We start from the raw sequence: 26,836 nt of genomic DNA, 5'->3' as shown, positions 1-26,836 counted from the left end.
AGAACTCTGAAAGGAAAGTGGTGCGGTCCAATTGCGCTTCCCAAGGCTTTCTGCAGCTCTGGGGACGGATGGGCAGCGGACCGCCAATTGGAGAACATGAAGACGAGGCAGGTCGGGTTGCCGCAGACCGAGGAGGAAGAAGATCGTATGGTGACCGCCTGGGCCGCGGCTGCCTCCCACCGCCGCGCAGAAGAGGAGCTAATCAACATCTGTTGAACTGAGTTGGCAGGACGCAGCCTGGAAGGGTGTGTGCATGTACGGGGAGGGTGTCGCTGTAATTCCCAGCCGTCCGGCCTGGTAGATGATGACGTAATTCAAGAAAACAGGGAACACGGGAGGGAAAAAAAATCGATCGGACATGTACAGTGAACTGTCTTTGAGACATTAAAGTGGAAACGTCCAATAGGCTACATAGGCATCCAGGGCCCTATGACAGTTTCCCTCTCTGCCCCAGAAATGCTGCTGCGCGGGTCTGTGAGTTCTTCCCGAACCCCACTGGCCGCTGGAAAGGCGAGCGCCCACGCCCGCGCTCCCACGCATGCGCAGGGGACCACGAGGGCGGTCATTTTTCCGTAACCTGAAGCAACATCCTAATTCTTCATTAAAAAAGGCGGGAACTAGCCAACAGGCAGGAAAGCGATGGGACGCACGTATCTGCACATCCCGCCCATATCAGCCTCTGATTGGTGGACGCCCTTGGCTCGTGGCGGAGGCGCCCTCCTCATTGGCTGTCCAGCTCCTGGGCGGGTCAGTGGCGCGGTCCGGCTCTTTCCTCCGCCTTCCCCAGCTGCCTACGTGGGACCGGTAGCCGCCGGTGGTTGGGGGCCGCGGGGTGGGAGCCGAGCGGCAGGCGGGGATGGGGGTGCTGCGGCTGCTGGCAGCGGCCCTCACCTGCTGCTGCTGCTGGTGGCCACCGGGCAGCCAGGGTAAGACGCTGCGGGGCAGCTTCAGCAGCGCCGCGGCCCGAGACGCGCAGGGCCAGAGCATCTGCCACTTCGGGTTCCACGGTAGGTGCGGGGGCGGGGAGAGGGATGCAGGTGAGTGGACTCGTCCCGCGGGCCGCGCCCCCGGCCTTGCGGGGGGAGACCTGGAGCCGGGCCGCCGGGCCGGCCGGAGCGCCCCCCAGCTCCCCTGGACTTCCAGCGCGGCTCGGCGGGACGGTGGGGTGCGTGCCCTGCGAAGCCCCCCGACGCTGCTCCCCGCGCCCTCCTCGGCACCCTCTCCCCGCTGGACGGTGATGGCGTTCTGCACCCAAGAGATCGTTTCCCCGGCCCTCCCCGTGCCAACGTTGCCCGGAGGACACGCCTGCTGCGTTTTTCGAGATCCTTCCCCCAAAGAAGGATCAGTTGCTCCCTTCTCTGTCCACCTGATCACAGACACTAAGGCCCTGTAATGCTGTGTGCGTTTAAGCCCCAGAACGTCCATGTCTTAGGGTCTGTTGTTATTGACGATACATCGGATAAAAACTACTTGCAATAAAGAGGTTTTGAAAAACAAATAAAACACCTGATGATCCATCTAGTTGTCGCTGTGGCTCGAACAGTTTCGTTGCGCCGCCACCAAAGGAGAAGGTAAACTAGGGACCCGAGGCCCAGAATTCACTTGACAGGAACGCATGTCAGAGTGTCCTGGAAGCTTCACAGTTTGTGTCCCATGAATAATAACGCCCCGACTGTACTGCGATCATGAACTCCCAATTCAGAATGCAATTTGAGACGTTACTAGGGCCGTAACGTCCTTTTTAGCTTTTGACAATTTATAATGCAGTCCGTTTATATAGGAAACTTACACCTTTGATACATACGATACATATAAATTTATTTAAAATGTTTCAAGTGATCATTATGACACTAAAAATAAAAACAATAAGAGCATAGAAAATTTAAAAACGAAACAGTCTTCTGCTTTATTTCTCACCCAGAGCGCATTTCCACAGAGGCAACCGGTGTTGGGCCATTTATTTCTGGGCCTTACCTGTAGTTGGTGTGTGCAGCCAGGCTCTTTCTATGCTAGTCTTGCAACAGATGCTGAAAGTTTTGTTGTGAAAACCCCCCTCGTCATATTTTGTGTCAGGTACAAAATGTCTACCCCAAAACTCATTTAAACTTTCTTGCCATTAGCCATGCTTCTGTTTTACATTAAAAGTATAAATCAGCAGTAACAGCCATGTTATAGTAAAACAAAAAAAGAAAACGTAGGAAGTTTCTGTAGTTTATGAACAGATGTTAAAGACGTGGCGTGGTTGTAAAACGAGGCAAAAATTAATAGAAGGTCCACAGGCAGCAGTGAAACAGCAGTTAGCTGAAGTACTAGGATATGCCACACGTGGCTTTGGATAATTAATGTGCATAATCTCTTGACTGGCATCTGAATGGGATATTCATTCTGATGCGATCTGCCTAGTTAAGTAAGATTTAAGAAAATTTGTGTTCGTTAAATCCCCATTTTGATAAGAGTGGGTGAATTGTCCTACCATCTCACTTTGGTACAAGACCAAACTAGGTGATCATTTTTGTTTTGATGTCCAGGTGACCATGCTCTTCTCTGTGTCAGAATCAACAACATAGCAGGGGCCACCAGGAAAGAAGCTAAACTCTACCTGTTCCAAGCACAGGAGTGGCTAAAGCTGCAGGAAAACAGTCCTGGTTACAGTTGTAGTGAAAAATTATCCAAAGCTCAGCTGACAAGTGAGTATATCCTTTTTTATGGGATTAGGTATGTTTTCTTCCTCCTTCATGTTAAGCAGTGTCTGCATACCAAGATGTTTCGTGACAACACACATCACACTGATGACTCTTTGTCTAGTACATTTGAAACTGAAGTTTAAGGAAACTGCCCTTTTCCGTGATTAAAGATGGAATGCCTTTTAACCCCCTTTGTCCTTCAAACTTTTTGAATATATATATATACAGATAATATATAAAGGCATACTTTCTTTCATTCAGACCTCTAACAGGGCACATAATTTGTCCCAATATGGAGGATATATTTTGACCCAGTGGCAGCGTGGAGTGAATGATCACCTTTGTTGAATACTTCTTATATGCCAGTACTGAGCTACACACTCAACATGTAGTATCTCAGTTAATTGTATAACATGATGCTGTTTTGGAACATGTTATTTCAACGTAGGACCTAGTCATATGGTGACACAGTGTGGCATTTTGGGATGTACCACACCACCTCGTTTGTAAACCTTGAGGTTTGCCTCTAGGGAGGCACTGCCTTTCTTATCCTAGTGCCTGGATCCTTGAGCTCGTCCATCCTCATGAACGCTATCCTGAGCATTAGGATGTTAGCCGTCCAGAGTGAGTGCAGATCTTTTTACTACAGAAATGAAGCGCATGTGCTGTGCTACCCTTTTTGCCTCTCGGAAGTCCCTTGTTTGTAGGGGACATGAGGAATATGAAGCATCCGTGAGAAAAAAAAAAAAAGGAAATTATCCCCCTTCCCTTTTCGCCCCAGCATGTTCTGCATTTTGGTCAGTCTAGTCAAGTAAAACACTTGTCATTTCTAAACATCCAGCCTTCCCCGTCTTAGCGGCTCCCTGGTTCCCAATAAGTCAGGGAGCCAGAACAGGGCTGAAAGTAGAAGTCCCCAGTCCTTGCCACCCACTGTGAGGATGTCTGTTTACATGTGTGAGGTGACACTGACAGGATGCTGAGGAAGTCTGGATGACTTAGGATCCAGTTGCCGAAGAGGCAGTTACGCCAAGGTCTACCTCAGCCCTGAATTTCAGCACTCGCCTGAGAAACTCATGGAGGTGCTCATTATCCGTTGTCTTTTCCTTTACCCACCAGTTTGGTCATCTGAGTGTCCCACGTGTGTATAAAAACTTCTTGCCCATCCAGACCCTCATCCAGCGTTCCCGACTGTAGGAAGCAAGCGGGAAACCAAGGAGGCTCCCAGCGCTCCCCGCTTTGAGGGCTCCATCCCCTTCCAGCCTACCAGGAAGCTGCCTCTCAGTGTCTCTTGAATTCATCTGATTGCTTCATCTCTGCCCCACCACGTTGTTCCAGGTTGCCACCGACTCTTGCCTGTGTTGCTGCAGGAGCCTCCTACCCGGCCACCACGGCCCTGCCGGCCCCTCTGTGCCCAGACGCATCTTTGTGGGCAGATGTCACCCCATCACATTCGCTCCTCACCACACCCTTAAATACTGCAGTGGTTTCCTGCTGCTCTTGGGTCAAAGAGGGGCCCCCTTAACCTGATCAGCAAAGCCAGTGTAGTCTGGCCGCGGCTTACCTCCCCCTCCCCCAGCTTCATGTCTCAGCTCTGGCCCCCTCCTGCCTCATTTTCTTGGAGGTGCTTGTTTTATTTTAGGGTTCTCCTGGGCCTTTAGGCTTTTCCTCTGCTTGTTCCTCCTTCTGTGTCAGCCTCCTCCCTCTATGGTAACACTAGTTTTTATAAGCCTTCTTGTTTTCCTCCACAGCACTTACTATAGTTCCCACTTTGCATTTTATTAATCTGTCATAAAATCAATCAGAGCACCAAGGCTCTTTTGGTCTGTTCATGCATTCATTCATTCATTCATTCACGGAGCACTTCTGCTGTGTCCTGTATTATGCCAGGCACAGGTGGCAAGTCATGGACCAAAACAGTGACACTACCTCAGTCCTTCAGGCCAATGAATGCGACAGGAATGAATCACATCGATGTACATGTAGAACTGCCACTGTGATGAGTGCTATGACTGTTAGTTACGTGGCGTCTGAGAGTGAGAATTTAGGATGCTCTAGTGCTGACTGAAGCATTTACTGTATTTGAAGGATGAATTATCATAGAGCTTAGTGCTTGAGGGATTTTTGGTTGGTAGGTTGTTTGCTTTGTATTTGATACTTCAAAGTCCTTTTCTTTCTTTCATTTTCCAATAAAAACTTACCAGGTAGGTTAAAGCTTTGAGCTACAGGAATGGATTTATCTTCTTGTATCACGTGGTCAGTATTATACCATATACTATACACACTTGCAAAATCATAATTTTTGTATGAGTCATAAGACGCCTCCTGTCGTGGAACTTAGGTACACAGGAGACAGCACGTGCAGGGTAGTCGCCACCAGTGCTGTACAAAGCTGGTTCCCTTTGAGAGAGAACCACACTTCCCTTAACTGTACAAGGAGGCCGGGCTGCTGCTCGCCAAGGCCTTCAGTGCTGGGATTCTGGTTCTAATTCTTCAGGATGGAGTCGCTTGTACCTAAGGCTGTAACTTCCAGAACCTCTTGCTGTTGTTTCTTTCTGTTTTTCCCTTTCTCTTTCCAACTCTCTCGCGTGGAAAGGTGTGTGTTCTTTGGAGTGAGGAGAACAGAAGACCTGAGGAAACAGGGATTTTTAGGAAGAAGATTGTTTTGTTAAATTTGGGGGCCTGAAATAAATTCCGTACTGGTGAGATGTCAATCACTTTCTACATATTTCATCAATTCTTTTTCAAATAACAAAAACCAGGTCATAAGAAAATCTGTATTCTCTAACTTTTTGTATAGTAGCCGTCGTATTTATAGTATATTGTTGCTTAGGAGCTTTGGTGCCCTGAGACACAAAGCATATTCTGAAATTCATGACAGTGTTGCAGTACCACGTTTTAAATTAGTTGTAGAAATAATTCTCATTTCCTGGCCATTTAATGGGACTTCAAGAATTAATAGCCTTTCACCTACGTGGTAATGAGTTCATTAGCTATGCCTAAGGCCTATGGAAAACCTTATTGCTGCTATGAACTATGAAAAGACTAGCAGATCTGAAAAATCCTCTAGTATCAAATGTGGCTTGTGAGTCTACACTCTCCCAAATCAATGTTTGAGAAATTATTTTTCAGTCTTCCTTTGATCTCTTTCAGTAATGTCATAAAACATCAGCTTTAAAAAGCGATAAAATGTTTTATAGGTTTTTCTAAAGCAAGCAAACAAGACATTTAAAAACACTGAAAGTAAGTTTCTGCATAAAAGAAAATTTAACAAGGAGATCAAGAGTAATTTGCTGTCAGATTAGAAGACCTAAATACGATGTTGTATATGGAACATATTCAGTGATGTCTGGACATCGCGTGCATGTATTTCCCTTAGTACATTTGGCACGTTTATATACATCCTTTAAAGGTGTCAGTGCATCGTTACTCTGTGTTTTTGTTACCTGTATTCCCTTCCTTCTATAACATGATGGAGCAGTCAGCCATGTAACATCGTGCCCTGCTGCCCAGGTTTTGTTACTGATTGAGGTGCTGATGACCTGAGTACAGAGTCAGCGAGCTGTGCTGGAGTCTTTTGTCTCGGAAACAGAGACACGCAGTGTCGTGTAGAGGGGGTTTCCCAGGCCTGCCGGGAAGGGCAGCAGGGCCAAACGTCAAGGCGCTGTCACTTTATGAAACACAGTCTTGCTTTAATTTGATGTAAATCTGCATGATTTAAAATGAAACTTGAAGAAGTGTAGTGGTGAAAATAAAATGGCTAATTTTTATATTGTTTTATCTAAAAGAAAAAGTGCACGTGAGAGAAGAACATGGCAGAGCCTTTGGACGGTGAGGTCCGAATTCTGTAATTGCAGGCTCCACGTTTCGGAAACCTTATTTCAGAGCCATGTATTGGTTACTTATTTAATTCTTATTAAAGGTCTTCAAATATTTAACAGAAATTAAAATATCTGTTACATTTTTCTGGCAACTGTACGGTTAAAAAAACACCACCACAGTATAAATATCAGCTATAGTAAGATAGCCAAAGTAACCGTGCTGAGGTATTGTTGATAAAAGCATCTTACCCAGTTTAGCTGCCATTAATGAAATGCCCAAATGTAAAGTCCGAGTCCTCAAAGTCTGAAGCCTGACTAGATATATCAGTGTCTCATTTATAGACAACCTATAAATAACATTTTTCCAATTTTTTTTAATTAGGAAAATTTTTACTCGTACAGAGAAGTTGAAAGTGTATTATGCCCCACATCTGTATATCCTTGGCTTATATTCAGTAATTGTTAATATTTTGTTACAAGTGCTTTGTATTTCTGATTTCTGTTTCTAATCAAGCCATATGAAAATCAGCTTGATTTATTTAGCATTTCTCATTTAGCGTAGGCCGTGGCCAGTGTGGCTCAGTTGGTTGGAGCATCGTCCTGTAACCAGAAGGTTGCGGCTTTGACTCCTGGTCAGAGCACATACCTAGGCTGTGGGTTCAATCCCTGGTCTGGCCCAAAGAGGAGGCAAAACATTGGTGCTTCTCTCCTGCATCAATGTTCCTGTCCCTTCTCTCTCCAAGAAGCAGTGAAACAATGTCCTCGGTGAGGGTTAAATTGGAAGGAAGGAAGGGAAGGAGGGAGGGAGGAGATGAACTGGGGGCGTCCTGATCTGTTTGACCCGCCGTAGTTCAGTCTACCTCACATAAGAGGACATTTCTCCATAACCACAATGCCGTTTTACACCTAAGAAAGTAAATAATTTCTTTTTTCTTTTTTAAGATCTTATTTATTTTTAGAGAGAGGGGAAGTGAGGGAGAAAGAGAGGGAGAGAAACATCAGTGTGTGGTTGCCTCTCATGTGCCCCCAACTGGGGACCTGACCCGCAACCCAGGCATGTGCCCTGAGTAGGAATCGAACCAGCGACCCTTTGGTTCACAGGCTGACATTCAATCCCTGAGCCACACCAGCCAGGGCATAAATCATTTCTTAATGTCCTCTAAAGTCTCTCACATATGCAAATTTCCACAGTTATATCAAGACAAGTCTTTTATTTATTAAAAAGTTTTTCTCTTCAAGTGAGAAAAAGATGGAGACTAGTTGGCATGCTGGGCAGGCAATCTAGAGTTGGACTCAGGCCCATCGTAATCTTCTATTTTAAAAATACTTGACTTTGTACAGAATCACACTACGTAGGATTTTCAAATACTTTCTTAGCAAGAGAATCTGATTTAGCTAGGTCAGGAATCCTAATTTTACTACTGAAAAGCAAATTTAGAGAGATGAAGTAAATGTGTTTCCTGAGTCCTAATATTGGTAAGTAGTAGGCTTAAGACTTCCTCTTTTAACTCTTCTGCTCTTTTTGTTATACATTATGTTTGAGACACTGCTCTCCTATAACTTTGTGATAGTGTTAGCGAATGCCTCTTAGGCCAGAAGCATAGTTTTAAATCGAGAAGGCACCTTGGACATCATTTAGCATTTCTCAAAGCGGGTACTATTGACATTTGGGGAGGAACAGATCTTTTTTGTGAGCCTTGTCCTTGGATTTCCTGAGGCTCTTTAGCACAGCCTCCTCCAAGTATTTTCTCAACTATTGTGACCAAATAGTCCTGCACATTTTCAGATCCCATGGAAGGGAACAGGATTAGCCTGGATTAAGATCCACTTTTTAGTCTAACCACCTTTCAAAAAAACCGCCCTTTTTAAAGAAAGGGAAAGGAGAAGGGACCTTAATTCAGCAACTGCTATATGGCAGATACCACGCGAAGTGGCTCATGTGCCTTAGTCCATGCATGAGCTCCTTGCTCTGAGCACTAGCTTCTTTTTCCAGATGAAGAAAGGGAGCGCCATGGCTCCTGTCATGTGCCCAAGGTCTCCTAGAGGGTAAGTATTGGAGCTGGGACTCAAGCTCAGCTTCGGGTGATGCCGGCCAGCGTCCCTGAGTCCCTCTGTCCCGCCGCTACATAGACCTGGCCCAGTGTGATAGCTCTTACATTCTTAGCATTTCTGTTTTTCTACTTGGAGGACCTTTTTAAAGAATTAACAATTAGAAAAAGATTTTGGAAAACCTTTTGAAGGTATCTGTGAGTCATAGCTATTAGATACGATTTTCTAAGTTGAATGTTCCATTTTAAATTGAACTCAAGGAAGTAGTTTTCAGAAATGCCACCGTGACGGTTACACTGCGCTGTGAATGTGTGGAGTGCCACAGGGCTGGGCCCCAAAAACGCGCTACAGTGGCAGCTGTGTTTTCTATATTTTACCGCAATGAATATACAGATCGTGTGTCATAGAAGTGTACACTTGAAACCTGTGTGGTCTTATTAACCAATGTCACCCCAATAATTTAGTTTTTAAAATTTTGACTGTCACTGACCCACTTGAAAAAATTGAAACTGTCTAAAATTCAGAGTTTCGGTGACATCACTCTACTCATCTGCGGAGTTCCACAGTACTCGTGTAGCGATGCCTTTGGGTGAGGTGTGTTATCTTTCTCTGCTGTACGATTTACAGACCGTCTGCCAATACGCCAGCGTGGTTTGAATTCCTGAGGCTGTAAGAATTAAACAAGCAAATGCTAACTTCACACTGATTGTGTGACTAAAACCATGAGTGCATTTGAGAGTTCTGCTTTGAGGGGGCTGTCTTCTTTCTCTTTAAAGTGACCATGAATCAGACCGAACATAACCTGACGGTGTCCCAGATTCCATATCCACAAACATGGCACGTGTTCTATGCAGACAAGTACACGTGCAAAGAGGACCATGAGAATTCTCAGGTGGAAGATATACCATTTGAAATGCTGTTACTAAACCCGGATGCTGAAGGGAATCCACTTGATCATTTTAGTGCTGGAGAATCTGGTAAGAATATGCATTTAAATATATGTCCTTAATACAGAAAAAGATGTATGCACAATTTTTTTCATGTTGTCTTTTTAGAATATTAAAAATAACTTCTAATAGTAGGGAAATGGTAAAATGAATCTTCCTAAAATGAATCTGCATTTTAATAGCTATACTATTAAGTTAAAAAAGCAGAACACTAAATTTTATATGGTATGATTGGAAATATGTTTAAAATGCAGAGAATAAACAGAAGTAAAGGAATATTAACAGATTATTTCCATATGTTGGGTGGTAGAAATTTGGATAGTTTTGCTTTCTTCCGTATATTCTAAATCTTTTAAAAATGATAACCTACCATTATTTATATAAACAAAAATATTAATAAGTTGAGTAATCTAAATTGGAAATTCCATGGTAGAGATTAGGAACTGTGATACTTCGTATGACTGTCCTATTAATAAGTTGTCTGAGGCGATTTAAGGATTGTCTTTGGCGCTCCAACCATTTTAGGAATAATCAAGGTTTATAATGCTTTCCAAAATTAGGTTTACTCCCATTAAATTTTTCATGGACTCTGCTGTACTGCTGAAGTGAGGTACCTAGCCCAAACAGAAATGAGTGACTTTTTGCAATTCATGATAGACATGCCGTAAGGATCCTAATAGATCTGTAAATTAATATGTCAGAATGAAAACTGAGATCTGGAGACCGTCTGTCAAACAACAGGGATTCATTCATTCCTGAATTTATTACCCATTTGGAAGAGTCAGTCTGCTTAGAGCTAACTTTAATCTCATTACATTGCATTCGCTCCCAAGGTAGATGGGGAGAGGACAGCCGTGGCGGCTACATTATACAAAACAGCTTGTTTAATTCAAAATATAAATTTCCACTGATAGAAGAGCAATCCAAGGAGCATGTGTTGCGGACAGCGGGTCACAAATAGCTTAATGTATGAAGAGAACTTTTTAAAAAATATATCCCTTGGTCTGAAAAAACCTTATATAGTGACAAAGCGATATTCTAAATATTTTAAAATAGTTAATTCTGAAAGGTTTTTTTGTGTGTAAAGGAAATAACACAAGGGTAAGCTACTCAAGTTGTTTCTGAATGCAAATGAACTGAAAGGTTCAGTTTCACTTAATGGGAGCTTGGATCATTATAGATTATTATTGGAAGTTGCTAATGGTAGTTTGGATCATTGTGTTGCCAGTGGAAATGAGGTTCTTTCAGAGGAGTGAGAAAAGCTTTGCTGGGGACTAAGGTGGTGTTGTGGTAAGATTGGTTGGGGTTCAGATGGAAAGATGCCCCCAGGTTCCCGGGGTCTCATCTCTGTCTGTCCCACTGTGGAGAAAGGCCATTTTCTCCTTGCTCATTCCTGGAGTGGGGTTCTGGGCTCCTACTTCCTCATTCCACTTGTCAGGATTTTCCCCTAAGTTTTTTCTGTCCTGTCTCCTAGTGGAGTTTACTCTTCTCCTTGTTGCTTCTAGGCTATCGGCCTTTAGCTCAAGAGATTGTTTTATTGATTATATGGATCCATGAGACGCTGCTGTACGCTGGTGTATTTTTTCTTGCCTCCTTATCCCAGCTCCCATTTCCAGTCTCCTTCTGCATTGCCAGTGTGATCTGTGAACGTTGACCATAGACCATAAGTAATCACATCTGTGCCCTATGCCACGCAGAGGCCACTGCGTGTCGGTCATACTCACCTGGCGCACCCCGAACCTCGCCTCTTTTCGTCTAGTATTTTTTTCTACATCCCGAGTCATGGTTAGCTTTTTCCTCGGGGTTCACAGTAGCCATTCTGGTTCAGCTCTTAGTCCTCACTTCTTCTGATCTATATTCTCCTGTGACTGATTTTGACTAGATGTTTATACTTATGTCTAAAATCTGTTTGGGTTTTTTTCATGTTAGGATGGGGAAAGTTACATTGGTCATGTCACCAACAATGTTTAAGTGAGGGACAGAACCTCATTATAGTGCTTATTTTCCCGAAGTGTGGGATTCTGTGCACGGCTAATCTGATTATCAAAAAGTGCCAGAGTACTCAAAAGTATTCAGATTTGTTAAGAACCACATTATTTTATAGATTAAAATGCCTAAAGGCCTTAAAATACGATTACTTCTACATTGCCATAAAATGTGATTAATTCTACATTGAAGTCTAAATCAGTGGTTCTTAACCTATCACTGTGCATGCATCTGGAGGGCTTTAAAATAAATAGATTAGATAGATAGATAGATAGATAGATAGTGGGTTGAGTGCAAGCCTAAGAACCAAAAGGTCACTGGTTCAATTCCCAGCCAGAGCACATGCTTGGGTTGCGGGCCAGATCCCCAGCTGGGGATGATGCAAGAGGCAACCAATTGATGTTTCTCTCCCTCTCTTTCTCCCTTCCCTGTCTCTAAAAATAAATAAATAAAAATTTTTAAAAATGTCTATCCCTCAGACACCCAGACAGATTTGGTTTTGGAGTGGAAGCCAGGAATTTGTAATTGGTCAGAGCTCCAAAGTTGATTCTAATGTGCAGAAGCACTGACCTAAAAGTTCATATTCCGGTTCTTTGGGGAACGTGTTGGCATAAGGTAGAGCCTTAAGAGGGATTTTTCCTACTCAGTAGCCTTAAGACATGGACTTTGTTTTCAGGGGATAAGCCCCCCATCAGTTCATTTTAGAAACTTTTGCTCATTTGTCTCATTTTCTGCCCTGAGTAGAGAAAATTGATTTTCAATGCTTCTTATTGAGCACTGACTATTAAACCATATACTCAAGAGGGCTGAATTAGAATAACCTGGTGCAAACAACTGCAATTAATATTACATGTTATTTTGGTTAAATTTTATAAGTTGTTTTCTTTAAAACCATTTATGTATTTTATATCTACAAGACTCTGGTTTCTCCTGTATTTTACACACTTAGTCTAGATTTTTAAAAAATAAATAAAATTAAGGCATGTTTGATGCCACTTGACAAAATACTACATAGGAATATCATGCTTTAAAGTAGAATAAAATAAAATTGCTTCTTAAAAACAATTAGAATTGCAGTTAACTATCTTTGCGCTCTTGTTAGAGGCCGAAAGAAGAAGTAGCAAGCATTCGGAGGGTTAACCCATTATCGCCTAAGGCAGACTGGTTTTCGCCGGACTAATATTGCAGGCTCTGTCGGCATCCGTTTCACTGGGCTTCAGATTCCCGATACAGTCATGCTTTCCTCTTGCCCCTTTTTCCCTCTTTTATCCTAATAGATTATGGGTTCGGTCTTCCGTGTTGCTAATAATATGTTGGAATGTTTTTGGCTTCAAGTAACAGAAGAAAGTAATGCAAGTGGCATAGACAATAAGGAAATTAACTACCTTACATCACAAGAATTTCCAGCGGCTCTTCAGGGTGGTTTATTCAGCATCTTTCTATCTTGCTCTTCTGTGACTGTCCGCTTTATCTTGGGGCCAGCTCCCTCAGGGTCAAAGTTAAGTTAATGGCAGCAGTTCTGGGTGTCACATGTAGATACAGCTGGCCCTCTGCAGCTGTGGGTTCCATACCACAAATTCAGTCAATCACAGCTCGAAAATACTAAAGATGTAATCCCAGACAGTTCTAAAAGCAACATTGGAATTTTCGCTGTGCCGGAACCCCCCCGCCCCATGCAGATGAAGCGATGTGTGGGCTTGGCCTGCTGTGGCCCCTGCCATTTTCAGTGGCCCTTCGCCTCTCCAGTAGCAGCTGTTTGAGCATCCTTCACCCCGCACCTTGTTCCTCTGCCGTTTCATAGCAGGGGTTGAACCCCAGTGGAGCTGGGCATCCGCAGTGGGTCCTAGAACACAGGGCCCCTTGGATACTGAGAGACAATTGATGGTAACAATCAGTGACTTTTCGAGAACAAGGAGACCTTCCCCAGCAGCTCCCTCATCCCGTTCCATTGGCCAGAACTGGGTCACGCTCCCTTGCCGTCCCCATCATGAGAGAAACGAGGGGGACATGTCAGAAAGGATATAGGGGTGTTGGCAAGGGTAAGGGAACTTCTGATTGTGGGCTAATTAGGGGACATCTTGAGACACTAGAGCGCAGGGTGGACGTTGGGGAGACAGGAAGCATTGTCAGAAGACAAGAGTGTCCCAGGGGCTGCCCGTGACTCTCCCCTGCTCGTCCCGTCTTTTCTCCCATCTCCCACCGATCTGCTGGAGCTGAATTTCCTGAAGCTGTCTTGTAAGTTTTCTCCCTCCTGAATTTTGCCAGTGCTTCTTCCCTTAAGCTGGCCTCAGAATCTGTACATTTCCTCATAACGTAAGTGGTGGCCACTTGTTCGCACACTCATTTAAGAGTCGTTGTCCTCCTCTTCTGTATAGAAGTAAAATTTAATACCTACTATCCATCTATTTTAAAAAAGTAGATTTTAATTTCAATCGGAACATAAAGTGCTTTCTTGTGAAGGATGGTGGCAGAACGAAAGTTAAGTTGATAGCTAAAGAGAAAAGAATACTTTTTTTTTCTAGAGGTGATTTATTTAAAATAGAACTGAGGGCAGAACCCATATTTTATCTTTCAAGTATCGTGTAGACAGTGTCATGGTAAAAATAATTCATGCAAAATTCAATGAACAAAGTATAGGACAAATGACCTAGTTCAATGTATATAATATATTATCTCAGTGAAATAATTTGTTCGTTACAGTGTTAGCTTTCTCTAGAAGATATGCTTAATCTTGACTAATTCTAAACCATTGTTTTTGCTGGTGACATATGTCTTATTTTCAAAGTTCCTCCCTTTCCTATATTATTCTGATTGCTCAGTAAATCATCTAAGGATTTTCTTTTCATGGTGGATTTATAACCCAATGGAGTCTAAAACTTTATCCTGTAATGGATATTCTGCAAAGGATTATAAATAACTAAAACTTTAAATAGAATGCCATGGTTAATTCTTTATGCTAAGAGGGAAGATAAAAACCAGAATTTAAAAAACCTAGAAGAAAGAATTTTACTGACTTATAATCATACGTAATCAGCACATTTTGTCTTGTTCCATTACTATAACAATCCCAGGTTAATCATCTCACTATTTCTAAAGCTGGAATTCTTCTTCTATGTAAGAAATTTATAAGACAAGATGCCTTTTCTGTTGCCGGATCCTCTCTTCCCAAAGACTAAATATGCCTTTTCTAATACCTGGACTAGAGAGTAGACTATCAACATTCATATACATAGAGCAGGAGAGACACCCAGTGGTTGAAATACTTCCTCTCTCTCTCTCTTTTTCTCTCCTAATCATGCCAGAAACATGATTGAAATTGAACTGTTTATTGACTATTTTTCCTACTATTAATATCTGGGTTGCTTTTCTAAAATTATTTTCCTTATAATGGAAATATTTCCTTCTCTGCCTATTGGTTTACCACAAATGAGAAAGTGGAATAGGTTCAATATTCACAATTAGAATAGAAGTGATTGCAATTTATACTGTTCATCCACAGATCCAATAGAGACAGCTCTATTCATATCCACTGTCACTATACTCTAGTGTTATTTAGCTAGACTAAAAGCCCTAATATTAAAGACTAGCTTTAGATGTAGCCAAGTAAATGTAAGCCATTAAACTTAGAGTAAGCCTTCTAGCTTATTGTAAAAGTTTTCTGAAAAATGAAGAGAGTCAAAATATTCCGCATAGTGCAGGAAAAAAGCAGGGAGAGATTACTCTTGAGGATGCAGGAAGACTACTGACAAGTGCCAGTAGGAATTGGAGGTTCCTTCATGACGGGCACCATTTCTAAGGTGAAATCTGCACATCTACCTTGTTCTTGTCTTTACCAACCAGTTCCTTTGGCTCATTCAAAATGTCATCGTGCTCAGAACTTTTATCGTGGCCTGGGTTGACTCCTTTGGCCTATGCCAATATCAGCCCCTTTTAGGTTCAGTTTCTGTTCCCTGATTCTTTCCGTGTTTTGTGGTTTGATTTCCCAAGAGAATATGATGAGCCTAACTTGTTCTCGAGAACCAAATCATGCGGTTTGTTGGCCAATGGCTCGCCTTTGGATTGGTAGCCATTCAGTCAGTTGCTGAAGTTTAAGTTAACTGTGGAGTGGAGTCACGTGGTCACCTTGCGATCTCCTCTTTGACGAGAGCTGAAGACAGTTCCCTGAAGGAGGGGGCTCTGGTCACGACAGCTATTTTGAAGCTTTGTCCAAATGGAAATTTAAGGTGATGCTGCATTCCGCAGTTGTGGTTTTCGTGCTCAGCGGCGGTGAAAATCCCGTGAAGCGTTGCTTAGAACACAGACTGGGGGGGCCCACACCCGGAGTTTCGGACTCAGTAGCTCTGGGACGAAGCTCAGGAATTTTCCTTTCTAACAAGTTCCCTAGTGATGCTGCTGCTCCTGGCCCAGGGGTCACACCTTGGGGCCCATTGTCAGGGGATATTTTGCTATTGTTGACTGACTAAATCTGTTTCTGTGTCTTACAAAAGAAATCCACTTTGGGGGTAAAAAGTAAATCTAACAATGCTGAAATTGTGGTTTTATTTTACTGTCTTTGAACAAAACTATAATCTAATGGATAGTCTTCAGGCTCATTCCTGGACCACTATGCTTTTTTACAGATTGACTTGAACTAGTTTGGTTTAATCTGCCTTCTTGTGGTTAAAACTATCCCAAAGTATAAATTTTTACGTTTCAGTAATTTCCTTTTGTTTCTCTCTTACAAATGTGAATGCTATGACTTCAGTTAAAAAACAAGTTCTAGAAATACATTGACAGGAAGATTTGAAAGCTACCCAACACTGTAACTGGCTTGTTTTACTGAAGCAAACTCCTTTCTTCTCTTCACAGGGTTACATGAGTTCTTTTTCCTCCTAGTCCTAGTGTACTTTGTGATTGCTTGCATTTATGCTCAATCATTGTGGCAGGCTATTAATAAAGGAGGACCCATGCACATGATTTTAAAGGTTCTGACAACTGCATTGCTGTTACAAGCTGGTTCAGCTTTAGCTAATTACATTCATTTCTCCAGGTAACTCACAACCACTAAAACTGTGTTCATCATTACCTCTAATTAATCCTAATTAGTCCACCAAAATTGTGCTTGATTTGATTATAAACCACTTTTTTCACATCTGTAATTTACACTGATACTCTCCTCTTCCAATTCCTCAGTTACTCCAAAGATGGAATAGGGATACCTTTTATGGGAAGTTTGGCAGAATGTGAGTATCTTTCCGAGCCTTTTTAAAAAAAACATAAACTTGCTATCTGCTTCTTGTTTGTTTCTCTTTTAGTGAAAAATTTTTTGTACTAATACAATTTTTCTATTCAAGGTTAGTTACAGTTTAATAAAAATAATTGGCGTTACAGTCATTTAAAATCTATGATGAAAGAACATTGTGCTTGATCAGAAATGCCATGACATTTTATGTCACTCAAATGTAATGACAGTTCATCATCAGAATTCACTATTACAAATATATAAGCATAAATAATAGAGAATACAGTTTTAATTTGGATGGCAGAGTAGGGGGGAAATATATCAAACTATATATGAAAATGTATATTGTTAGTAGATTTTTGGCTTGAAAATTTTTAATGTAAGTATTATGCTATAGCTAGTTTTATCTGTTTCTTCAAGCATTTCTTTATATAAAGAGAAGTAAAAGTTGTCGACCTCCAAGTTATGGATGGCAATTTGAAAAAGTTTTAGTTTGTGAAATTGTGATCACATGTTTATTCTGAAATATAGATCAAAATACACTGTGATGAGAAAGTGATCATCTTTTTTAGAATCAATAAATACTATCTAAAATAAATATGCTTGGAACTTCAAGTATTTGTGGATTGTAGTTGTTTTCTTATAACGCTGAACTGGACGCGTCTGGTTTTGCTGCGTCCTTGTCAAAGCAGCAGGCCGGCCCTGCAGTGCGGGGCATGGCCGCCTGGTGGCACATCGCGCTAATGCATGGAGTGTTCCCTGTGTCCGCAGGACCCTGACACCTAATGCCAACTTGATCGGATGTCGCCGCACCTGAGCATTTTATTGTCATCCTATTGCTTATTAATAGTTTTAGAGAAAACTCTTCACATTGTGGTTCAGCCACCAAAAAAATTAGCAACTGGTAAATGAAGGCACCAGAATTTTGCATGGCAGAAATAATGTTTAAAATGTGTCTTTTTTTTTAATAAGCAGGAAGATATAGAGAACAAGATTATATAGTTAGAGAAGCTAAGAAAAATGGGAAACACAAAGAGATTTAAAGTGTATCTTAATAAAGATGTGTTATGGGCATACACACACACATATATATACATATATATTAAAATAGGAATGTCACCATTGTTTTAACTGTTCTCAAATTCAGTGCACAATTTTACTTCTTTAGAATTGTTATATATGAATACCTCTTATTATTGAATTTCATCAGTTCTCTTTGAAAATGCCCATCTTTTTGTGGTTAAAAATAATTATACATTCTCAGCTCAAAAAGGACCACATTCTTGGTATTATGAAAACTCAGTCGACTTTGACTTTCGTTTCCCATTAGTTTTTGACATCGCTTCCCAAATTCAAATGTTATACCTCCTGCTGAGTCTGTGCGTGGGCTGGACGATAGTCAGGATGAAGAAGCCCCAGAGCAGACCTCTCCAGTGGGACTCCACGCCCGCGTCCACCGGCATCGCTGTGTTCATTGTCGCGACCCAGGTGAGTGGTAGCACTCGGGGTTTCGGCTTCTCAGTGTGCAGAAATGCAGCCTGAGACATAGCTCTCTTCAAAGTTGAGGCTTGGGACCCAGAGGAACTTGTGTCATTTTAAAGTGTGAGTTTAAAGAGCGCTAGATCGAATACTCTGCATTGAATTGTAATTCACCGGAATTTGAGCTTCCTATCAGCTTATTCAGGTGCGATATGTGTAATATTAGGTTAGATTCTTATTTTCTACTTAGTACTTTTCTTTCATATATTATAACACATACTAACACTCAACATTAAATGAGTCAGTCAGTGAATTTGAGAATCATTCATTGCCGAGGATCTTTAGGTCCAGTTCTACTACTTTACACATGAAATAATTCAAGTGAATATCTGAGATCAATGAAAAAGCAAAATGTAGAATAAAAGAATGGGATTTTGTTTTTGTGTTTGAAAACAATTACAAGAACAAATTTGGTCTTTTAGAAATGTCCTCTATGCTTTCCTTTTCCTCTATCCCACAAGACGTCCTTCTAGGATCTCCATGTGCCTCTGTGCAACGGATTTATAAAAATTAAGAAGAAAGGTACTGAGTTTGTAACTGTCATTGGTTGTAGATGAAAACAAAATATACACCTGGGTTCTGTAAAGGACATTATAATCTAAGTTTTCACGCATTAAATAATTTACAGAATTCATTAGTGAGTGGTAAGGTCTGTGCTTCATTCTTCTCTGCACTGCCAGTATTTAGTAAGTCTAGCAGTTGTCGAGTGAAGTAGGCTATTGAATTTACATGATTGGTTTTAGAAAGAGACTGTACCACAAATGGTGATATTTAGAAAGGAGATAATGCCAGGAAGGGAGAGCTAATGAGAAACAACTGAATTCGAAGTTATTAAAATAAGGGCACGATTCTACCTACTAAATGTTTTTGATTCAGGATTTGTGGAGAGTAATGTTAAAATCTCATTTTGTCAATTCACAGCTTTTTTAAAATTTGAATTTTTATTATTTCATTGTAATTTAAATTCATTATCATGAACAAATCCAAATTAAGAATTAAGACTGTGACACTACCTTGGACTGTTCTGCAAGCCGTCGTGAAGAATACATTAGACATGGCCCTGGTGTTCAGCAGTACAGTGATCCCTCACTTACGCGGGTATTACGTTCTGTACCACCCCACCACCGCGGTAGGTGAAAATCCACGAAGTAGGAACCTTACATTTATTTTAGTATTTATGTATATTTTAAGGCTTTATAAACCCTTCCCACACACTTATAAACCATTCCCAGTCCCTTATTAACCTTTCCCACTCCCTTATTAACCTTTTCCACACTTTTATAAACACTACTTATGTTCTTAAACATATTCTACACTCTTAAACCTATGTAACTTTAACAACATATGTATATAGTACTGCAAAATCCCGCGATATAGCGAAAAATCCACGATAAATAATTAAATATAATATTTTTAAAAATCCCGCGATACAGTGAGGCCACGATAAGTGAACCGCGATATAGAGAGGGACGACTGTAACCCAAACAAGGCGAGTGATACAGGAAACCAGAGACTATATGAATACATGCGTATATTTTATACGTCATGTGTTCACATACATATAGGAAAGTATGGGAGTTTGAATTGGAAAACAGTCATGGGAATTGATAGGGATTTTTTCCTGCTTTATTGAAGTATAATTGGCAAGTAGAAATTGTGTATATTTAAGGTGTACAACTTGATGTTTGATGTACATATACATTGTGAGATGATCAAAAATATATTCATTACCTCACACAGAGCAGGAAATGGTTATCCTATATTAGCACTTTCTGTTATAAAAGTTAAGTTTGGAATTGTAGGTTAAGAAATTACATGAATATAATTTGGTGGCGTGGGAGAATAACATTTTCAGTAAAAATGGGGCAAATTTCAGTCCAGCAAGAAAATTCATGTGTGCCAGGTGACAGAGGAGTTCACCTGTCAAGAATGGTAGCAAGAGTAAAGTTGGTATAGAAGGTTTGAGAATGAGAAAAGGGAGAGGTTCCTGGTTTACCTCATAAAGTCTAGAACTGGAATTAATACTTGAGTTTTGCTATCAATTCTTTGGAAGTCACTGAAGATGTAGTTCTGAGGTCTGAGTTGGCACGTGAAGGAAACACAGGGCTACTGACTCGGTGGTAAAAAACAGCACAGTAATTTATATACTTCAGTGATTGCTGTTCGTTAAAGATGGAGGGAATGTGGATACAGACTTCTAGTGAGTATCAATAAACGGAACAGCTTGCTGAGTTTTTTACTGTTACAGTAACAATATGGGAGAAAACCAGCTAAGGATAAGTAACTGTGCCCTTAGTGAATATTAAAAATATACTTTCCTTCACCCAGGGAGGTTACCATGGCAAAAGAATAAAATCTGAAATTAGCAATTCTGACTTGTTAATTTCTGGATTACCAAAAATACTGAGCTATTTGAAAGTTATCCTTAGACAGTAGGCATGAATGCAGAACAGTTTGATTTCCAATAAGGTGTTGAAATAAGAAAAAGATGGATTTAGAAAAAAGTTGATATTCTCTTAAATCTTTTCAACTTATTTTCACCCTTACAGATGTCTTACTTGAGTCGTGGTAGCAACAGCATTTTTTATCTTTTGTATGTGGTCTCATTTGATAACCCATTTTCTCTAGCTCGGAGGATCAGCAAAGAAAGATGTGCCTGTGCTTTATGAATTGACAACGTTACACTGATAAATCTTAGAACCTCTTAGAACGTTGATATGTTTGAAGAAATGTTTAAAGGAGTTGAAAAGTACTTTATCATAAACAGGTATGATTTTTCTTTTGCTAAATGTATTGCTTTTTTGCAGAGTATTTTGCTGCTTTGGGAACAGTTTGAAGATACCAGTCCTCACAGCTACTATTCACACCGCAACGTAGCAGGGCTGCTTCTCATCATCCTGAGAGTTTGCCTGGCATTGTCGCTGGGCTGTGGCCTCTACCAGGCCATCACAGTGGAGAGAAGCACACTGAAAAGGGACTTCTACATCACGTTTGCCAAAGTACGGGTCTGCTCAGAAGACAGCTTCTTCCGATTCCCAGCTTCGTTCCACTTTAGGGAGCACATACAGGCAGCCGCGTGCCGCGGTCACTAAACCTCGCCGTGTGCCAGGCACTACCGTAGGCCCCCGGGCGCTTCGGCTCCCTTACCCTTCCCAGCCTGCGAGGGCAGCTGGTACTGTCCCCGCTTACAGAGCCCACGCCACGGGGTTTCATGGCATTCTTGGCAGGTCAGTCTTGCCTGGCCCACGGCTTCTTTACCAACAGGGCTTTTCCATTTTTCTGTAGTATCAGAATTTTAATCGTTTTTTAAATTAGAATACAGTTTATATTTCTCAAAAAGAAACAAAAGTTATTTGACTGTTACTAGGTAGTGTTACTCAGAATTATGTGGAGTTTTAAAACTGAGGAGCTATCCGTCGGCGTAAGCAGATGGCACCAGGAGGGGACCATGTTATGTTTCAGCATTTCTGCACGTCCACGTGAGATGTTCTCTTTGTTCCCCTGCCCTGTGCCCTTTGTGTGGTAGTGTGGACGAAAAGCAAATTTGACGTTTTTTCTATACCCTAAATTTAATAAAGTACAAGATCAGGAGAGGACGGGGCACTACCATTGCGAGCATTTCTCAGGTTTTACTCTCAGTGACAGGACCCCGAGTCCTTCATCCTGGCGACCTTAACTAGCATTCTGCCCCTCCCCCCGGAGCCTCTGAGTGGTCAGGGGCAGCCGTGGAAGAAGGGCCAGACTCCTTCTCGATTCCTAGTGGAGAGCATTTCCGAGCTGCCGCTGCAGCCCGGGAAGCCCCTTCCGGCTTCTGAGCACCAGCCAGGCAAGGAAATGCCAGTTCATTTTCAGATTTTTTACAGGGGTAGCAGTGCTTATTGCTTGGAAAGTGAGTATGTATTTAAGGTGTTCAGAAGCTAAATTTCTCCTGTTTTATGCATAGAATACTAGTAAACTTGTTCTTTGAATTTGAACAATTATTTTTATATGTTATGATTCAACTTTTATTTCAAATTTAATTTTGGAAGACAATACATTACCATGGTTTTAGGAAAAATAGAAAAGAGATATCTGAGAAGTATAATGTTAAAAAGGTTCCCATTCTTACTTGCCCAGTTCCACTTGCTTCCGTACTAACAGCCTTCACAAAGGTAACGTCTATCACTCACTCGTTGTGTATCTTCCAGAAGTTCTCTGTGTGTGTGTGTGTTCATATCTTTTTACAGAAATATTACACATTTGTACCTTGGTTTTCTCAATTTCTTACATAATATATTTGTAGCATATCAAAATGTGCATATGTAAAAGATACAAGATTTTGAAACTAAATACTCTAGAAAACACCCATTTGATTAGAAACAATATTAATGTCACAGCAACAGCAAATTTATTTCTACATTTTTATTGTAGGCTCTCTAAAGTCCAACTGAGGTCACTCAAGACCTCCGAAATATGCTGTTTGTATCTAGAACATTCTGAAAATAAAGATATAGCTGCACTTATCTGACTTATTTTTATTTGTTTCAGGGCTGTATCTTGTGGTTTTTATGCCATCCAGTCCTTGAATGCATTTCTGTCATGTGTAATGACTACCAAAGAGATAAGGTAAGTAATATAAGTGATCACAATAGCTTTGGGTAGTCTTTATTGGGTCTATATTTTCTTTCCGAGGCTTCTTGAGTTCTTTAAAGCAAAAATTTGAAACAAAATATTGAACTGGTAAGTATGTAATTTAGAATCTTAAAATACAAAAGACAAAGTTTTAAATTTAGTTTATAAGCAAAATGATGAAAATAGCTTTGTTATTCATATTTTAGCCTATTTTGTAAATTAGAGAATTCATAGCACATCTTTGTTAAGAAAAAAATGGCAAAATCTTTTGCTGTGTAATGGTAAAAATCAAAATAGAATTATAAAAGTCAGTCTAGCTGCTTTAACACACTGCACACTGCAGTGCCACGTTCAAGTATGCCACATTCTTTTAAAAAATATTTTACTTCTTTTTAGAGAGAGGGGAAGGAGGGAGAGAACGAAGGAGAGAAACATTAATGTGTGGCTGCCTCTTGCGTGCCCCAAACTGGGGACCTGGCCCACAACACAGGCAGGTGCCCTGACTGGGAATCCAACTGGTGACCCTTTGGTTTGCAGGCCAGTGCTCAGTCCACTGAGCCCCACCAGCCAGGGCGGTGTGCCACATTTTGATGGTGTTAGTACCTATCGTGTTAGGTGAACAGCTCCATCATTTCTAAGTGGAGCTCTGCCGGGAGCCCTTCACAAGTAATGCAGGGTATACTCGAACTCACAGATATGTCTTGAGCCTGACATATTTACAAAGGGTAAATAGACAGGAAGGTCGTCTACAAAAATGGAGAAGCAGCTTGACAATTTTTGAAAGGACTTTTACAGTCCTCTTCAAGATTCAAGTAGGGGCATGTTTTATTCCTGTTACTAGATTAGCCAAGAACCTGATTTTTCTCATTACTTTCTGTAGTGCATGCACTGTAAAGAGAGAAAATGGCATAGCAAATTATTCTTTTGTGTCTTATTTTGGTGTCTATAAACTGTTAAAAGAATTTCACCTTTGAACAATTACAGTTCTGAACATTAGTCATATTTTTCTATGGAGAATGTATTTGATAAAACGTGCCCGAGGTAAAGATGGAGGTCAGTGTGTGTGTATACACAGGGTGAGGCAAAAGGAGATTCATAGTTGTGAGTACGCGAAACACAGGGTTCATTCTTGCGTTATGACTTATTAATCGTTATATTGTTTTTCCATATGAACAACTGTAACGCTACTTTTACCCCACCCTGTATGTGAATATGAAGTACATTATATATAGGCTTATGATAAATTGGAGTTAATTTCTCTGTTTGTGCATGCAGTAAAATCTTTCCCTTCCTGTTCTTCCCAGGTCATCACAATAGGTGTGATCCTCTGCCAGTCTGTCTCCATGGTTATCCTCTACAGACTCTTCCTGTCCCACAGCCTGTACTGGGAAGTCTCCTCCCTGTCGGCAGTGACACTGCCGCTGACCGTACCCTCTGGGCACAAGAGTCGGCCTCACTTCTGATACTTGACTTTCTTTAAAGGAAGAGTGAACTGATTGAACAGAGTGCAATAAGGATCCAAATACTGACTTTTTTTTTCATACTTTTAGTATGAAAACTTGAACATAGAAAGCAGAGCATGTTATTTATACAACTGCATTGAAGCAGTACCAAAACTGACAAAGGAAATAAATGAAATGTTTTGAAAACTACTTAATAAACTTTGAAGAAAAAGTGTGGTTATAAGGTGATTTACACAATTTCCATGTGGAAATAAAGATGAATTATATAATATTTTGGTAAGAGATTCACCACTTTAATGCCCCATCATCTTACGTCAGTAGTTAACTCAGGTCTGGTACTCTTATAAAAAGTAATCAGTTAAATGATTACTTGCTTATACATATCTAAACTACGTCCAGTAATGAGATCAGTGTAGCACACTGATGTAAAAATGGCTTTTTTATGCTTTAAAGAAAATGCATTTCATATTGGAGTTTAAAGGAATTAAAAATGAAATTGCTTCAGAAAGTAAATACCAAGTATATTCCTAGTGAAATGAATAAGCTTTCGTTTATTTGTGGGTGGGTTTTCCTCCATTTTCTTCTAACCCTTTGTCTCTAATTCAGATTTTACTTTGATTAGCAAAGTGTTTTTGACAGTTTCTGAAAAATAAAATTAGAAACAGTATATGTGTTTTAAGGGCAAAAGGATTTTTAAATCTGAGCATTTAGGTGAAAGCCAAGCAGGTTTACATGTTTAAAAAGAAAGAAGGAAAAAGTGCTGTGTGATATGGTACTAAAATTTTAATTCTGATATCATTCATTTCTCTTAACATTGTAACCCCAATCATAATTAAGCCATATACACAGATTAAATTAACAGAAACATTTCACATAAATGTGGGTTTCAGTCATCAACTACCCATGAATTCCTGCCCAAGGATACTTAATCAGGATTAAATTTTCTATGAATAATTGAAAAACAAAATACTCACCAGATTTGTTATAATCTGTATTGGCACTGGATTCTAAGTGGTTGCCATCTTGAACTTTTTGTAATGAAGCCATATTCTTTTGTGTATGTGATGCCCCAGTATTGAGTATGATAGATAAAAGAAATACTCTATCAAGTGCCTGTTTAACAAATTGCTAACTGGTTGTTAATACCTGCTGTATAAAACGAATAGTCCCATTAATAGTCACTGATTAGAAATTCTGTTTGTGATGTTCAGGTATTTTCATTGTTAGCTCTGGCTTTTTTTTTTTTTAATGTTTTAAATCTACTTTCAAAGGTATTACATTTTTAAGCAAGAAATGGTATACACTGATCTGATTAAACTTTTTAAATAGTTAAATTAATGTAGCACAACTTAAAAATATCCATGGCTGCATTTTTTTTCCCCTTACACCTAGTCTTATTGGAAATGAATAGTATTGTTTCATTTTAAAGGCAAAAATGCATCTATTTGTGACCAGTGACTAGCAAAATGTCAAAGTGACAAAGTTCAGCCTGCTCATTAAGTCATCTCTAACAGTTCTCTGTAAATTACTTAATAAATGAGAGCTACAGGTTGAGACTGGAAAGCCTGGGGTGTATTTTAGGTTTACATGATCTCCTGAGTGGTCATGACCTTTTCTTTTCCCACAGCCCACTAGTGACACCACTTATTTGTCTGTTGTGTTCCACCAAAGTGCAGTTAATTAAACTGAAAAAAAAAAAAATAGTGAAGCGTTTTAATAAATTTGGGAAATTTGCAACAATGGGAAGGCTTTTCATGTTCCCTTACACAAAACATAGAAGCTGTAATCAGCATGTATGAAATATATTACTGTGCCTGCAGTTATGGAGCTTTAACGGGTGTTTTTACTTTATTTTTTAATTTATGGTTGAATTTGCTAATAATTTATTTTGTTACTCAAGAGCCATTGTTAAATGAGTAAAACAATCATTCATCATCAATGTATAAAAGAGTTGTTAATAAAGTTCAGTAAAAAGAGCTCTGACTTATAAGTTACGGCATAGCATGTCCCCCTTTCTGAATGTTTACATGGAGTGTGTCCCTGCGATTACAGACAGATGAGTGTATAGTGCAAACTAATTAAGGATCAGAACTTCCCTACTTTTCTTTCTCTGTCAAATAATGCTTTTTTAAAATTTATCTTTATATTTTTTCTTAAGATGAATGGTCTGTCAAGAGCCCCCCTTTTTTTTAAAGAAGCATTTTGGTTTTATTTCTGCCCTTAGAAAGGTATAGATGTTTCTTTTTATTGACATGTATAATAATGTTAGCTCCTACCTGAGTAAGTATGCACTTCAGCACACTTCAATGTTTGAACCTTGGCTTTTTGCCGGCCAGCATTGCTAGCAGCGAGAGAGAATCCCGGCAGAAGAGCTTGCTTTAGGAAAGGTTTTCATGGTCTCGAGTAGCGTAAGCCAAGTCTGCTGACGGTAGGAGACAGGGGAGTCTAAGGCCAGCTCTAATGTAACAGGAGCACAGCGATCCCTCCCGTATCGTGGGTATTACGTTCTAGACGCCCC

The 26,836-nt window shown here is 40.5% G+C and overlaps 1 protein-coding gene across 1 annotated transcript; it reads left to right on the top strand.

Annotated features, from left to right (window-relative positions):
* Positions 1 to 184: 184 nt before the first annotated feature.
* GPR180 (G protein-coupled receptor 180) lies at positions 185 to 25,515 on the top strand. The gene is made up of 9 exons (XM_090258597.1): positions 185 to 1,007; positions 2,529 to 2,687; positions 9,328 to 9,528; positions 16,333 to 16,513; positions 16,657 to 16,706; positions 18,036 to 18,193; positions 21,052 to 21,243; positions 22,772 to 22,849; positions 24,160 to 25,515. Exons 1-9 carry the CDS (start codon positions 857 to 859, stop codon positions 24,316 to 24,318), a joined length of 1,329 nt encoding a protein of 442 aa, XP_090114723.1. The 5' UTR covers positions 185 to 856; the 3' UTR covers positions 24,319 to 25,515.
* Positions 25,516 to 26,836: the final 1,321 nt, after the last annotated feature.

This window comes from Furipterus horrens, unplaced genomic scaffold (assembly GCF_987537825.1).
Source record: "Furipterus horrens unplaced genomic scaffold, mFurHor1.1.pri manual_scaffold_12, whole genome shotgun sequence".
Classification (NCBI taxonomy): domain Eukaryota; kingdom Metazoa; phylum Chordata; class Mammalia; order Chiroptera; family Furipteridae; genus Furipterus; species Furipterus horrens.
Note: the sequence above shows the minus strand (reverse complement) of the source record. Positions and strands in the feature narration are given on the sequence as shown.